The sequence below is a fragment of the Emys orbicularis genome, chromosome 9 (genome assembly GCF_028017835.1).
Source record: "Emys orbicularis isolate rEmyOrb1 chromosome 9, rEmyOrb1.hap1, whole genome shotgun sequence".
In the NCBI taxonomy this organism is placed as follows: Eukaryota; Metazoa; Chordata; order Testudines; family Emydidae; genus Emys; species Emys orbicularis.
Genome location: NC_088691.1, coordinates 19,425,291 through 19,439,727, shown reverse-complemented (window position 1 = coordinate 19,439,727; position 14,437 = coordinate 19,425,291). Strand labels below are relative to the sequence as shown.

Here is a 14,437-nt window from a genome sequence, read left to right as displayed (position 1 = left end):
AATAAAGAACATAGGTTTAAATGATACAGAGCAAGAGAAAATAAGGAAGATATGGTCACAAACAAAACAAAAGTAAAAATATGCTTTCTAGTGTCTAAATTTAACAGATTATAAATGTGGTCTCGGGCAATTCCGCACCTACAGTCAGTTCTCAGAGTCTTCAACCCACCCTGCTGATGGATCCACCTTTCACAGATTCCCATAGCACTGGCCTCTTTTGTCACATAAGCAATGGATAAAAAAAGAGGTTCTCTCCCCTCCTTTGTATAGTACAGCAAACCTTGGAAATATATTCTTCTGAAGTGTCTATCCCCAGATAAAGTTCTTCTCCCCTGCTGTTTGTCTCTTCCTGTTGACTTCCCACCTCCCTGTTGACTCATATTGAAATGTAACTTCCATTGTCTCTGGCATCACCTTGCTCAACTTACATTGGAGAGACGGGCAAATAGGCAAAACAACATTCCTTAGACTGGGACAAACTTGTTTATCAAGTCAGCCCCCAATACACATTTTAGGAACGTATTTTCAGCACACATACATAAATCTTAACACACCATCCATCCATCCATCCATCCATCCATCCATCCATCCATCCATCAGGGAATGATATTCATGACCAACCTGACACCAGTTTTTAGGCATTTTAGGCATTGTACTCGGTACACTTTTATAAGATAATATTGTATACAATAAGTTGATTCAGTTGCTTATTCTTTGGGGTTCAGACTGCCTCTTCTCCCCCTGGGGTATCTGCACCCCGACTGTCACACACCCATATAAAATTCACTTTGCCTCAATGCTGAGTTCTACATTCAGTGCATTTTACAATATTAAAATGCCGCCTCTTTTAAAAAAGGACCTCTTCTACTCGGAATATAACTCTCAGCTGGCATCTAGGATGTGGGACTCTTAAGCCCTGATCCTGCAGTGAGATCCACTCAGTCAGGCCCTTGCATCTGCAAAGAGCCCCATTGAAGATGGGCTCAGCACCAGTACAGGGGTCTGCCTATGCAGATCAGCCTGCAAGTTGGGGCATAAGAGTCCCAAGTCATCAGCTGAGTTTTATGGTCAGAGGGAGAAGAAAACGTCTAGCAAGATCGCCAAAATCACCAAGTGTGTTATATGTTTTATGTTAAAAAAAGGGAGGAGGTGTTAATTTTTTGCAGTTTGTTGTGACTCATCCAATTGATTATACAAGGAGAAAGAATTATATCAATGATTTAAGCTTTCCAAATCACACATAAATAACTTCAAAATTATGTCACCAAAGATAGGAAATTCAGAGTTAAAGCTGAAATTTCAGTCTTCATTTGTGACATTTTGAGTCACCGTTAATGAAAAAAATTCTGTTTTTTGTCAATTTGTATCACAACTTTGGAGTTATCTAGCAATGGCTGAGTTGGGTGCTTATTAATTTTTCTTGCCTGTATCACATGTTTTTTAAATAGCCTCTGTAAGGTTAGAAAATCATATACAACACCACAATGACCTTATATATTCGGACCACCACCTTAGGTGATTAAATTTGAAAGAATTTTTAAAAGTTAATTTAGCCTATAGCTGGATCAACTAGGGTGGAGCTTGCAGAATTGGGGACTTGCTTTTCACTATGTAGTCTCTTTGCATTCAGCATTTCACTCAGTTTGGGCAATTAAATTAGATTAGTCAATTTTAATTTTGTTAGTAGTCAGTTTCACTTTCTATTTCTCATGGCCTAGTACCAATAAAATGTTACAATCTTTGGGATGCAATCACTACAGGGGGATATATTTTTACCTAAGTGTTGGGTTTAAACTTCCTGAGAGGGTAGTGTCCCTTTGAGATAGAAAACAAAATATTTTGCAGAAGGTTATAAAAAAAATATTATTTTCCAAAACTCCTGAGGGAATATGCTTATTCGGGCTCTTTCTGTTTTTAAAAAATTGTCAGGGAATGTTCTGCTTCTGACCAGAAAGGTGGTGGCTGTGATATAGGGACTTCATGAGTTTGCAGGGGATTTAGGATTCCCACTGAACTCCATGGAAAAAGTGTTGTACTGAGTATGTATTGTCTCTTTTGCAAAAGGAAAAAAATATTTTGTAGAAGATAAAAAATAAGTATTATTTTCCAAAAGTCCTGAGGCCATATGCTTTTTCCGGCATAGTTAAGAACTAAGGCACTTAAAAGAAGGATCCAATCACAGACTCAGTAGGTCCATTAAGTAAATGTAATAATATTTACTTAAATAGCCCTTCTGGACTATGTCAGAATACAGGTTTACAACCTTTTAAAATTAATCAATATTATTAAATTCACAGACTCTAAGGATGACTAAAGAGCTAATTCAACCTGCTAGTTTTCAAAGAGCTCAAGCCCCAGGTAGAGAATGAAAAGTGCAGATGATGTCTTCATTGAGATACCAAGGAGGAAAAATTGCCATACAAGCATAGGACAAAGTGACATAAGATGCATTGACAACATTTAATGCTACACACACACGATTTTGTCAACCTCTTCCAGAATGCACTTACACTAAAAGGGAACAACTAATGTGCTATTTGCACAGTGACAGATACAGTATTTGATTGACTACTCCAATCTGTGATTTCGTTCGGCTGTTCACATTGAGCTCCATCAAGCAGGAAAGGTGGCTCTTGAATATTTGATTCTTGTTTTCATCACTTAGGCAGATATTCACAACAGTTGTCAGCAATGAGTTCCTGAATTTAAACTATATATATGTACATATACATTCTGCTTTCATTACATAGTTAGGCCCTGGTGATTTATGTCTCCTGTCTATCTGTCAATCATCAGGCAAAACAAGTGATAAAAAATAAACCAGTTATCTAGATTGTCCTATTTTATTAGAAGGAAACAAACTAACATCGACTCATTGCATTTTAAGTCTTCACCAGAAGTCTCAAGGGATGAGAATTTTAGAATGTCACACCCTGGATTATATTCTGTGAAATGTGATGGGCAGAAGCAAACAAATGCCAAAAATTCCTGAGAATTTATCTTGTGAAAATCTGGTGAAATATCATGAAATGTTCACAGTGGCAGAAAGCAGCATTCATGATCGGCAGCTGTGTGTCCCCATCATTGATAGTATCTATCTTTGGAGAGATATAGTTCCCTGATTTCATTTCTTCCTACATCCCCAATGCTTCCTTCATGTCACTGAAGCTTCCCACCTGACTATTTCTTTTGTTTCCTTCTCTCAGTCTTATCTTTGTGCCATCTTCCATGCCACCCCTTGTGCCTCCTCAAATCCACTTCTTCTATGAAGCTTATCAGTGTGCATCCCTCCAGAGGAAGAAGTGTTATGGAAAATAATGTTGTTACATTGAAAGGAGTTTAATTCTTTTATTATTTTTGCACCTCTTGGAGACAGAGCCGTATCCTGCTCATCTGGTGCATCCTAAGCTAGTGTTGTTATGTTTGTATGCTTTAGAATGGGATGGGGATAGAGTTCTTCTTTGGGTTTTGCATATGACATGAAATGTATGAAATCTCTCAATAGCTTCAAACAAGAGCCATTTTTTATTTCAGCTACAACTCAGAGAAAGGCTTCTTTCTTCCTCCCTGTTTGTGGACTGTTCCTTCCAAAACTACACTGGCCCAAGTCAAGGATGGGCAGTATTCAGTCGTGGAGAACTGACATATTTGAGCTCTGATGTCTCCTGACTCTGCAGCACTAGAAAGGGAACTTTATCCCTTTGCTAAGTGGCAATGCCAATCTATCCAATGGGAAATACCCTGGAAGATGCCGAGAGTTCAGACCTTAATGCTGTGGGTACAGAAAAGCTATTTCAGGTCATTTATAGAGGTTTTAAATGGGATACATTTAAATGGATAAAACTCCCATTTCTTTAACAGGCAGCTTAAATAAAAATGGTGGCTTTTTGAAGCTGTTTGAAGGTTTGGAATATTACAAGTAGATCTGATGAAGAGGGAATAAATGAGCTTGAGGCAGGCAATATAGTCAAAGGTAAATAATAAAGTATGGACCATGTGATATGCAATTTATTACCCGGTTCTCTTGTTTTTCACAATGCTCTGCATTTTATTGTGTGGATACATGGTGTTTATATAGTCATTGATGCTTTTGAAATCTAGCACAGGTACCATTCAGAACACCTTTCCCTAGTCCCAAATATTAACTTGGCTAGGAGGAGACTTTGCTCTGTGAAAGGAAGTCAAATGAAAAATGTGTATTTTTCAAGCTTTCTGGGCAGATTGCAGTATATTAAAGTCACTGTGTAATAGCAGCCATGTTTCTGTTTTTGCTACATTTCAAATACTTCGCTGCTGCTTCCCTTTGATGTCCCTGGGAATTACACAGATCTTTTCTGAGTTTGAGTTCACCAATATTTTTTTTTCATTTCCCTAAATGCTTATAAGAGGGCAAGTTTCTCTCTCTAGAATAAATAAGCAGCAATGGTCAATGCAAATCTGCTGATCAGCAATCATTACTTCTTTATGCATATGATGTTGCTCACAGCAGGCTAGTGAAGTATGAAAGTGAGTGACACACTATACAGTAGCACTTGCGGTAATTTGTTAGCTGTCTGAGTATATGTGATCATTTTGCTAACGGCTGGCTTTATGTCCCAATTTTACAGGAAAGATATAATGAGATTAGAACTTCCATCTACAACACCTCCTCATCCATTCTAGATCTAAATCTGAGCAGACAAACAAGAGTTAACAAACAGCTTGGTCAATCTGCAGTGTAACCCAATGAGAAATATATTAGCTTGGACATTGCACGCTATCATTTCCACCCCCGGCAACGGTTTGTTTGAGGGGGGAGCAGCTGTACAAGTGACAGTGTATTTAACAGAGCTGAATGAATAATTCGGAGCAAATAATTCAGTTGATGAATTTTTCCTACTCTGATTTCATGGGGCTTCTCACGTGCTTGAAATGAAGCAAATGCTTTGATGGATCAGAGCCTTAGGCTATACTGGGGGCCAGGATCTATCTGTTTTAGAAGTTAATATGAATTGTGGGTTTTTTCCTTTACAAAAAGCTATTGGAAAGACAATGGACTAAATTCTGGAGTGATTTACACCCAGTTCCACTCCACTGATTTCCACAGAGTGGCAGTGATCGAAAATCATTGCAGAATTTGGCCCACTATTTGCAAAAAATTCCATGAAATCGAATAGAAATAGGAGTAAAAGATGACTCGAATTTCTCACCAAAAGATCTCAGGCATGTTGAAACATCAATCTTCACAAGAGAATGATGTTTCCCTTCTCATGTGGTCCTCTGCATCACTCTCACTTTGCTGAGGGTCACTTCAATCCTTCCTTGCTTTCAGACCCTTTCCATCTCCTGTTGACACCCATGGAAATCTTTCCAGGACAACGGAACTAGCCCCTTAACTCCCTGCAACCTCCTGACGTTCTTGTGTTGTAGCTCCCATCTTTCTGGCCAGAATGATGCCTTTTAGACCTGGGGTAATGTAGACCAGGCTAAGTGACATAGGAGCCGTATAGCCCCATTTTAAAGTTTCTTGACTACTTAAGAGCCTAAGTCTTATTTAATGTCAATAGGTGCTGGCTCCTAAGTCACTTAGGCCAAGTCTACACTTAACAAATGTAACTGGCATAACCATGTCAGCAAGGGCTGTGATTTTTAGACTACGTCAGAACGGGGGGGACACAGAAAATGATCAGTCTGGGAATGGCTTGGCTGCCTTACTCACTGGCTACCATCCTAGCACATTGAGCTGTCTGTTTAAGTTACGTCACTTAAGCACGCAAATGCCACAGACAATATGTACAACAAAATAACAGAAGCCACTATGTTTAGTGTCAAGAAACGAAGCCAAAGTACTTAAGACGGGTTGTGTGCAAGGTTTGAACCATATCTCAGATTGTGTCTAAAGCATATGTGCTTCTAATGGTTTAAACAGATGTGAGTGGAGCTGTAATTCTTGTAAATTGAGAAATACTCCCATATTCATCAGTAGCAGGGGTTCTCACAGAGCATTTTCGGACATGCCTAACCCATTCTAACAAATATATGGCCTCCTAAGACATTCATAGATGTCACTTTGCTGCATGTCAGTACTCACCCACAATTTCATGGTGGCAGCTGGGATTAGGGTGACCAGATCACTGACAGGAAATATCGGGATGCGGGGGGGGGAGCAAAAAAAAAAAAAAGCCGTTTTGCAGGTGCTGGGGGAATTAGCAGGCCCAGGCCGCGCAGTGGCCCCGCCCCCCCCCTCAGGGCCCCGGGCACATGTGGCACGTCCCACTGCCCTGCGGGGAAGGAGCCGCTGGAGCTAGTGGCGCCGGGCTCCGGACCCCGGCAGCGGCGGGGGAGAGCGGCTCAGGGCCACCCGAGTGGCCACGTAAAGTTTATCGGCTGGGGGGGGGGGGGACACCGGCCAGCTCCTCGCCCTGCCCTGTAGGGGGGTGGCATCCCCGCCCCGCGCCAGCATGTCTCACCGGCCGCCGCAGGCCAGGTAAGGAACCGAGTCCCTCCCCCCTCGTCCTGGCTCCTCAGCTGAGCGGCATTCCTCCTCCCTCCAGGCTTGCAGCTGGAATGCCGGCACAAGCCTGGAGGGAGGGGGTGGTGGCCGGCTTCCAGTTCCTGGAGCTGGTGAGTAGGGGCACCGGGTGTGCAGGGGGGCTGGCAAGAGGGCTGCTCCCCCAGGAGGGTGATGGGGGGGCTCAGCTGAGGAGCCAGGACGAGGGGGGAGGGGTGGACGCTACCCCCCTACAGGGGCGAGGAGCTGGCCGGGGTCCACCCCGAGCCGATAAACTTTACATGGCCACTCGTGCAGCCCCGAGCCGCTCTCCCCTGCCGGGGTCCAGAGCCCCCCCGTCGCCCTCCTGGGGGAGCAGCCCCCTTGCCAGCCCCCCTGCCCGCCCGGTGCCCCTACTCACCAGCTCCAGGAACTGGAAGCCGGCCACCACCCCCTCCCTCCAGGCTTGCCGCCATTATCCAGGGAGGGCAAAATTGCTTGTTTGTCCAGTGTCCCGACTGCACATTGGTCGGGACGCGGGACAAACAAGCAAATATCGGGACAGTCCCGATAAAATCGGGACGTCTGGTCACCCTAGCTGGGATAGAACTGGGATCTTCCTGTTTCAGAAAACATAAGCCCCTAAACTAGGGGTGGCCAACATGAGCCTGAGAAGGAGCCAGAATTTACCAATGTACATTGCCAAAGAGCCACAGTAATACGTCAGCAGCCCCCCATCAGCTCCCGCCCTCCAGCCCCCAGTGCCTCCTGCCCGCCGGCAGCCCCACCAGTCAGCGCCTCCCGCCTGCCGCAATCAACTGTTTCACATGTGCAGGAGGCTCTGGGAGGGGAGGGGAGGGGGGAGGAGTGAGGGCATGGCAGGCTTGGGGGAAGGGAGAGGGGCCTTGGGGGGAAGGGGTGGAGTGGGGGAAGGGCCTGGGGCAGAACAGGGGGTTGAGCAGTGAGTGAGCACCACCCGGCACATTGGAAAGTTAGCATCTGTAGCTCCAGCCCCGGCATCGGTGCCTATGCAAGGAGCCACATACTAACCTCTGAAGAGCTGTACGCAGCTCCTGAACCACAGGTTGGCCACCCCTGCCCTAAACACTCGAGCTAAAAGAGAATCTGATTCAGTCCTTAATCTACCAAATGCAGCTGCCCTATGGCAAGCACTTCTGAAGCCACATCGTAGAGAGCAGAGATAGACCTGTAGTGCAATATTCTGTACAATAGGAAACTGCCACATCAGGTCTGACTGGTTAGCCTCTCAGCCTATTCAGTGAAATTTAAATTTCACACTAAGTAGCGAGATGCTGTGAACACACACTTCAGATTTAGATATTTATGCAGATTACAATAAAAAGTATTTGCACTCATTGCACAACAAGTGGATGGAATGAAAATATTTTCCCCACCTTCACTGATAGTTTTACTGCACATATAAACAAGGCATCACAATAACACAAAAAAACCCGGTGCATGTGCAGGACAACATGTTAAACTGGTTGATCTATTGGTAGTCTAGCAGTAAGAAAATAGTAAACTCTCTATTTTGGATAGAACAAGTGAATAATTGGTTGGGTTACAGAAGGTCAGACCTGATAGATGGAAAGCTGGTCTATTTTTTGGCTTGTAAATCTCGACAGCATACTTTTTAAAATTTCATTTCATTATTTAAAACATTTAACATATGGTGTTCTGAATTCAAGATACATATATTTCCTGAAGGACAGGAGTCAGACATACCCACACTTCAGCATAAAAAACGGAGGTTGATCACATCATTGAAAGCACAAGTACAAAAAGATGTCGGCTCTTGTATGGGGAATCTGTGGCAAAGCTACAAATAAAACCCAGACCTCCTGACTCCAAGGCCTGCGTGTGAATCACAAAACCCTCCTTCTCCATCTGTTTCCTCCCCTTAAAAATCTCACCTTGCCACCTGGCATAAAACTGAATGACACAAAACCCTGTTAAATTTGCTGCGTGGAACAATTCTGCATTGGGCAAACAGCTCTAACCGGTGTTTTTAACTTATGTGCTGCTACGATACTGACTTTGTGGGCCTCACTGGCCCCAGCCTGCAGACAACAACATTAAACAATGTCTGAAGGCCCCTGTACCCTCAGCGTGGTGCTTTTCCATCCCATGTGCTACCTGGCCTATTTGTTAGGTAGCCTGGTGGGCTAGTAAGTAGTGATGGGATGGAGCTGAAGTTCAATTTGCTACACTTGTTCAAAGGAAGTTTTTTCCTAGGCTGCAGGCAGCCCTGCTGACTCTAGGGAGCTGGAGTGTGTTGTGAACGTGAGCCCATCTTCAGGACCTATTTATAAATGGGAGAAAGTTAAATTAAAAAAATGTGCTAAGATTTTAAAATAAAACCATGACCAGGTCAGAGTATAAACACAGGGGGGAAATGAAGCCCTTCTTCAAAGGGAGAAAAAAAAAAAAAGATAGCAAGCGAGAGAGCGCATAATAAAAGGAAAATTCATTAAGTATAACAGGCCAGTTTTGGATGGTGTAAATCAACACAGGTCCATGGACTTTAATGGAGCTATGGTGATTTATACCGGTTGAGAACATGGCCCAATGATTATAAAGGGAGAGGAAAAACACTGAGTGGAAACATAGCAGAGGTGAGAAATCCACTTATTCACACATTTGATGGATAGTCCACTAACAACAGCTGGTGCTGGTAAGCAGATAAAGAATATCATTGGCATGGCATTTAAAGTACAACCAGTGTCACTTTGTGCATTGTCCTGAGGAATATGACACTGCAACTTCTACTTTTCCATGTAACCCCTCATTTGATGAGTGTTGGGGAGTATTAAACTCATTGTACTGAAAATAAGCCCGGATGCAGGGATCAGAAACTTTCACTACAATTGACCTTCAGCAATTTGTCCCACTTGAATGGAAGCTAGTAGTTGCTGTAATTTCAGTCTCTAAGTGTCCTTCTTCTTTCTTCCAAACAGGTTGCACAGTCACTATGAACAATGGCCCAGCTATACTACAAAAAGGTAAACTATTCACCATACAGAGACCGGATCCCATTGCAGATTGTGCGAGCAGAGGCAGAGCTCTCGCTGGAAGAGAAGGCCTATCTCATTGCTGTGGAGAAGGGGGACTATGCCAGTGTGAAACATGCCTTGCAAGAGGCTGAAATCTACTACAACATCAACATTAACTGTATGGATCCTCTTGGACGCAGTGCCCTTTTAATAGCCATAGAGAATGAAAACCTGGAGATCATGGAGTTACTGCTGAGCCACAGTATTTACGTGGGAGATGCTCTGTTGTATGCAATACGGAAGGAGGTGGTTGGAGCTGTGGAGCTGCTTCTGAGTTACAGGAAGCCAAGTGGTGAAAAGCAGGTTAGTCAAATATTCAGGCAAGGAATGTTTATATTAGCTAATGGTTTGGTAAGAGCTACCCAGTTGATCAGAAGCTCCAAAGGGTCTGGACAGGTCACAGACTCAGCTAGATAAGGCCTGGCTATGAATTGAATATGACATCACTATGCAAAATCACAGGATGTTGTTGAGTCTGTAAAGAGCACATTTCCCTCTGAATCAGTTCTGAGCCAGTGTCCCAGAACAGTTTGGGGAGGTGGTGTGGGGGTACTGTGCTGTTGGAGGTGCTGTACGACACAGGAAACACAAAATGAAGATCCTAATGAAAGATTCTTTGGTCCTTTTTGTAAGAGTAGCTGTGTCAGTCCTGGTCTCCTGCTCAATTTCCAATCTGAGTAATCACATTCTGCCTTACTTAAATTCCCCCTGCAGTTTCAGTTTTAGATAGTATTCATTTTCACATCCCAGACTAAGGATGTGGGTAAAGTGATTTACAGATAGACACTTTGTGTAGCAATTTAGTGGTTTTTTAAATTAAATTCCAATATATAAACCTAAGCTATTGTTTTCTTGCTATTAATACATGGAATCACTTTTCAAAGACAGATCCCAACACTGCAAACACTGCTGCATGTGCTTAGCTTTAAGCAGGTGAGCAGTCCCATTGACTTCATCACTTACACGTGTGACAACTGCCATGCATTGGCACGGCATGGCCATACCAACAGACTGGTGATTGAACTGGAGACCTCCAGAGCAAAGAACATGAGTTACTACAGCTTGAAATAAAGCACTGTAGCTGTGGGGTGCAATAACTCATTTCCTCTGTGGTTTGGCACAGAGGGGGACCTGTAACAGACCATGGGTTACACATGTGCTTAACATTAATCACATGGGCAGTCCTACTGAAGTCAATGAGACTGGCCATGTGCTTAAAATTAAGCACATGCAAAAGTGTTTGCAAGATCAGGGCCCACTGTACAATTTTTTCTCTCATCCTCATTTACAAATAATGTAACTGATAAATGGACTGCTTTGTGTACGTAATACTAGATGCACTGTAGATTTTTTCCTGTCCTTTGATTAGAACATCTATCTACCTATCTGTTCATTCCAATGCCTAATTTCTGTTCTGAAATCCACTGGAACATGTTCCTTGTTGTATAAAAGAATTGAGGGATTAATGTGATTTAACCACAAAAGGCCCTAGTGTGCAGCTTTTTGATAATAGTTGTAAATAATCCAAAACAAACAATGAAGAAATACTCCAGATCAAAGATAACTTACAATTCAGAAACAATACCATTCCACAAATCCTTTGAATACTAATTAGAAATATGTTGCTGGAAGATTAGATAGATAGATAGATAGATAGATAGATATTTTCTGACAGAGTTAAATTGAAATACTACTTTTCTGTTTTATCCTGATGTTAGTGGCAAAATATGGACCATACATGGGAAAATGAACTGTAGTCTTTTCTCACTGTTCTAGAAAGACTGGTTATCTTGTTCAGAGATATACCAGAATGGCAGAAGGTAGCACAGAACTAAAGATAAACTCAGGCTTTATTGAAAGGGTCTTCAGTATAATGGGAAAATGCTGAGGTTAAACACAAGTGCTGTGATTCTATGCGGGCTTCAAAAAGTTCTCTTGTAATCCAGAATTTTTTATTCCTAGTGATTCACCGCTCTCCTGTTTTAAGTTGATATAGTTCCATTGATGCCAATGGAGCTAGGCTGATTTACATCAGCTGAGGATTGGACCCAACATCTATAGTTTAGTGCTATATTTCAAAGCACTAATTATATACGTATCTATCTTCTCTTTCTACAGCAACGTTTATATCTTTGTGTGTGTGTGTTCCATTAATGCCAGTGGGAACTGTGCATGTCTGTTAAGGAAAAACAATTTTCATCCTGATATAACAGTTACATTTTACACAGAGTTGTGCAAAATGTTCCCAATAAAATCCCCAAACACACAAAATACACCTGGTTCCAGTGAATCAGATCCAGATGGCACAAAGTCAGATTCATTGCCAGAGTCACCCCCTTTCTTCAAGGGTGGGGGAAGAACAGGATTGCCTTTGACATGATCATTACACTTGCAGCTCTGCATTAAGACAGTGAGTATAATCAAAACTAGTATAATCACCTGCCGGTGTCAGGAAGGAATTTGATCTCCAATGCACAGTTGGCTAGATGCATTCTGGATTGGTTTTTTGTTTTTGTTTTGCTTTCCTCTGAAGCATCAGAGATTGGCTATAGCTGGAGACAGGACATAGCACTGGTGTGGACAGCACTTAGGTCGCTGTAACTTGCATCACTCGGGGGAGGGGGGTGTCTTTTTCACACCCATGAGTGACGTAAGTTAGATCTACTTAAGAGGTAGCGTAGACCTGCCCTCTGATGTCTGGCTGGTGTTTCTTGTTTATATGCTCAGGGTCAAACTCATCCCCAGATTTGAGTTCAGGAAGGAATTTTCCCCCAGGTCAGATTGACAGGACCTTGTGTGTCTGTGGGGGGGTGGGGGGGGGGGCGGTTGCCTAGCTCTGCAGCATAGAGCATGAATTGCCATTAGTATCATCAGAGTGTATCTCACCTAATCAGTTCCCTGCCATTGCAGGTGCCTCAGACATTGGGAACACCTCAATCTCTCCCTGTGGGGGCGTGCCACAGTTTAGTCTCCTGAGGACTGACATGTTTTGGTCTAACTCAACATACATCTAGGAACAAGGAATGTCAGCCGTTCTTACAGGATGGGGGACTCTATCCTGGGAAGCAGTGACTCTGAAAAGAGACTCGGGGGTCATGGTGGATAATCAGATGAACATGAGCTTTCAGTGTGATGCTGTGGCCAAAAGAGCTAGTGCAATCCTAGGATGCATAAACAGGGGAATCTCGAGTAGGAGTAGAGAGGTTATTTTACCTCTGTATTTGGCATGGGTGTGACTGCTGCTGGAATCCTGTGTCCAGTCCTGGTGCCCACAATTCAAGAAGGATGTTGATAAATGGGAAAGGGTTTAGAGAAAAGCCACTAGAACGATTAAAAGATTAGAAAAACCCGATTTATAATGATAGACTTAAGGAGCTCAGTCTATTTCGTTTAACAAACGTAAGGCTAAAGGGTGACTTGATTTCAGTCTATAAGCATCTACTTGGGCAACAAATCTTTAATAATAGGCTCTTCAATCTAGCAGAGAAAGGTCTAACTCAATCCAATGGCTGGAAGTTGAACTAGACAAATTCCGACTGGAAATAAGGTGTAAATTTTTAATGGCGAGAGTAATTAATTATTGGAACAATTTACCAAGGGTCAAAGTAGAGTCTCCATCACTGGCCATTTTAAAATCATGACTGGATGTTTTTCTAAAAGATCTGCTCTAGGAATTATATTGGGGAAGTTCCAACGCCTGTGATACACAGGAGGTCTGACTAAGTGACACAATGGTCCCTGCTGGCTTTAGAATCTATGAATCTATAAATACAGGGGTCACAGGGTGAAATATAACAGCCTGTGATAGACAGGAGGTCAGTCAAGATGATCTAATGGTCCCTCCTGGCCTTAAAGATTCTGACAAAAAACAGGTTTGTCACAAGCCCCGATTCATTCCCATTTTGAGTGGCCCTGGGTCAGTATAAGAACTGGTGGACAAACCAGGATTTATTAGCTATACCATCTCAGAATTTCAGGTTGTTCTGATCTGCGGTTTTGGTTCGGGCCCTTCTGTAGACCTCATTGGGAGTTTGCCTGCAGACGGCTGCAGGACTAGGTTTTTAGCTCTTCAGCCTCATCAGTACTAATGAATTGGTGTTCATTTCATGCACAGTTTTATCACATGAAATGAAAAGAAGTGCCTAGTTAAGCACAATAAGGACACATGGCTCAGTGCTTCAACCCACAAAGCAAATCCCGGAGCAGCCTGTGTCAGAACTCAGACTCCTTATGATAGCCTCAGAGCAGTGCCAATGCACATTCTACTGGATCCTTTCCTGGGGAAGTCCTAGGGTGGCTCCCCACCAAACATCTTTTACAAGAGTATCCCAGAAATCCTCTTAGCACAGAATAGCAGCTGAAGTTGAATTGTATGCCTGTGTGTGCACGTGTTCAGGTCCTCCTCGGCTGACATTACGGTCCTGGAGTGTCCTCATTCATGCCAAGTAATAATAAAAATGTTGCCCCTTTTTGGCTGAGCAGTAGCTGAAATCCAAGCCTTGCAGAGTGGTTTCTGTATGGCGGAGAAATCAGTGACATGGAGTCAGGTTATTTTCTGAGCGCAATCTGTTTATTTATACACAAGGGTTTGTTTCCCTGGACAGCGGTAAGCACAAAACTGCACATGGGCAGCTCTTTTTTGCAGAAAACTGAAGTCAGACACAGTCAGTTCTGTTCCATAGAGAGGCTTTCTGTTTGCTCAGCTTCTCTCCAGGGGCCAGAGAGAGAGCTCTGGGGCTCTGATTGCTCACTCCTAGCTGCTTAACATACAGCCTTCTTCCAGCCTCCCAGCCCTGAGTTATGCGCTTTGGAAACCCTGTTAGCGCCACGCTTTCTTGACATCACACTGGGGGCATCAGTTGCTTTGCCCTATAAAAGCGTTTCAGGTGCTCCT

The 14,437-nt window shown here is 43.2% G+C and overlaps 1 protein-coding gene across 1 annotated transcript in view; it reads left to right on the top strand.

Annotated features, from left to right (window-relative positions):
* The first annotated feature begins 9,468 nt into the window (after positions 1–9,468).
* Positions 9,469–14,437, top strand: part of TRPC5 (transient receptor potential cation channel subfamily C member 5) — a 99,473-nt gene continuing 94,504 nt past the window's right edge. Inside the window, exon 1 of the mRNA XM_065410760.1 lies at positions 9,469–9,846. Coding sequence (XP_065266832.1) covers positions 9,469–9,846 — 378 coding nt within the window. The remainder of the gene's footprint in view (positions 9,847–14,437) is intronic.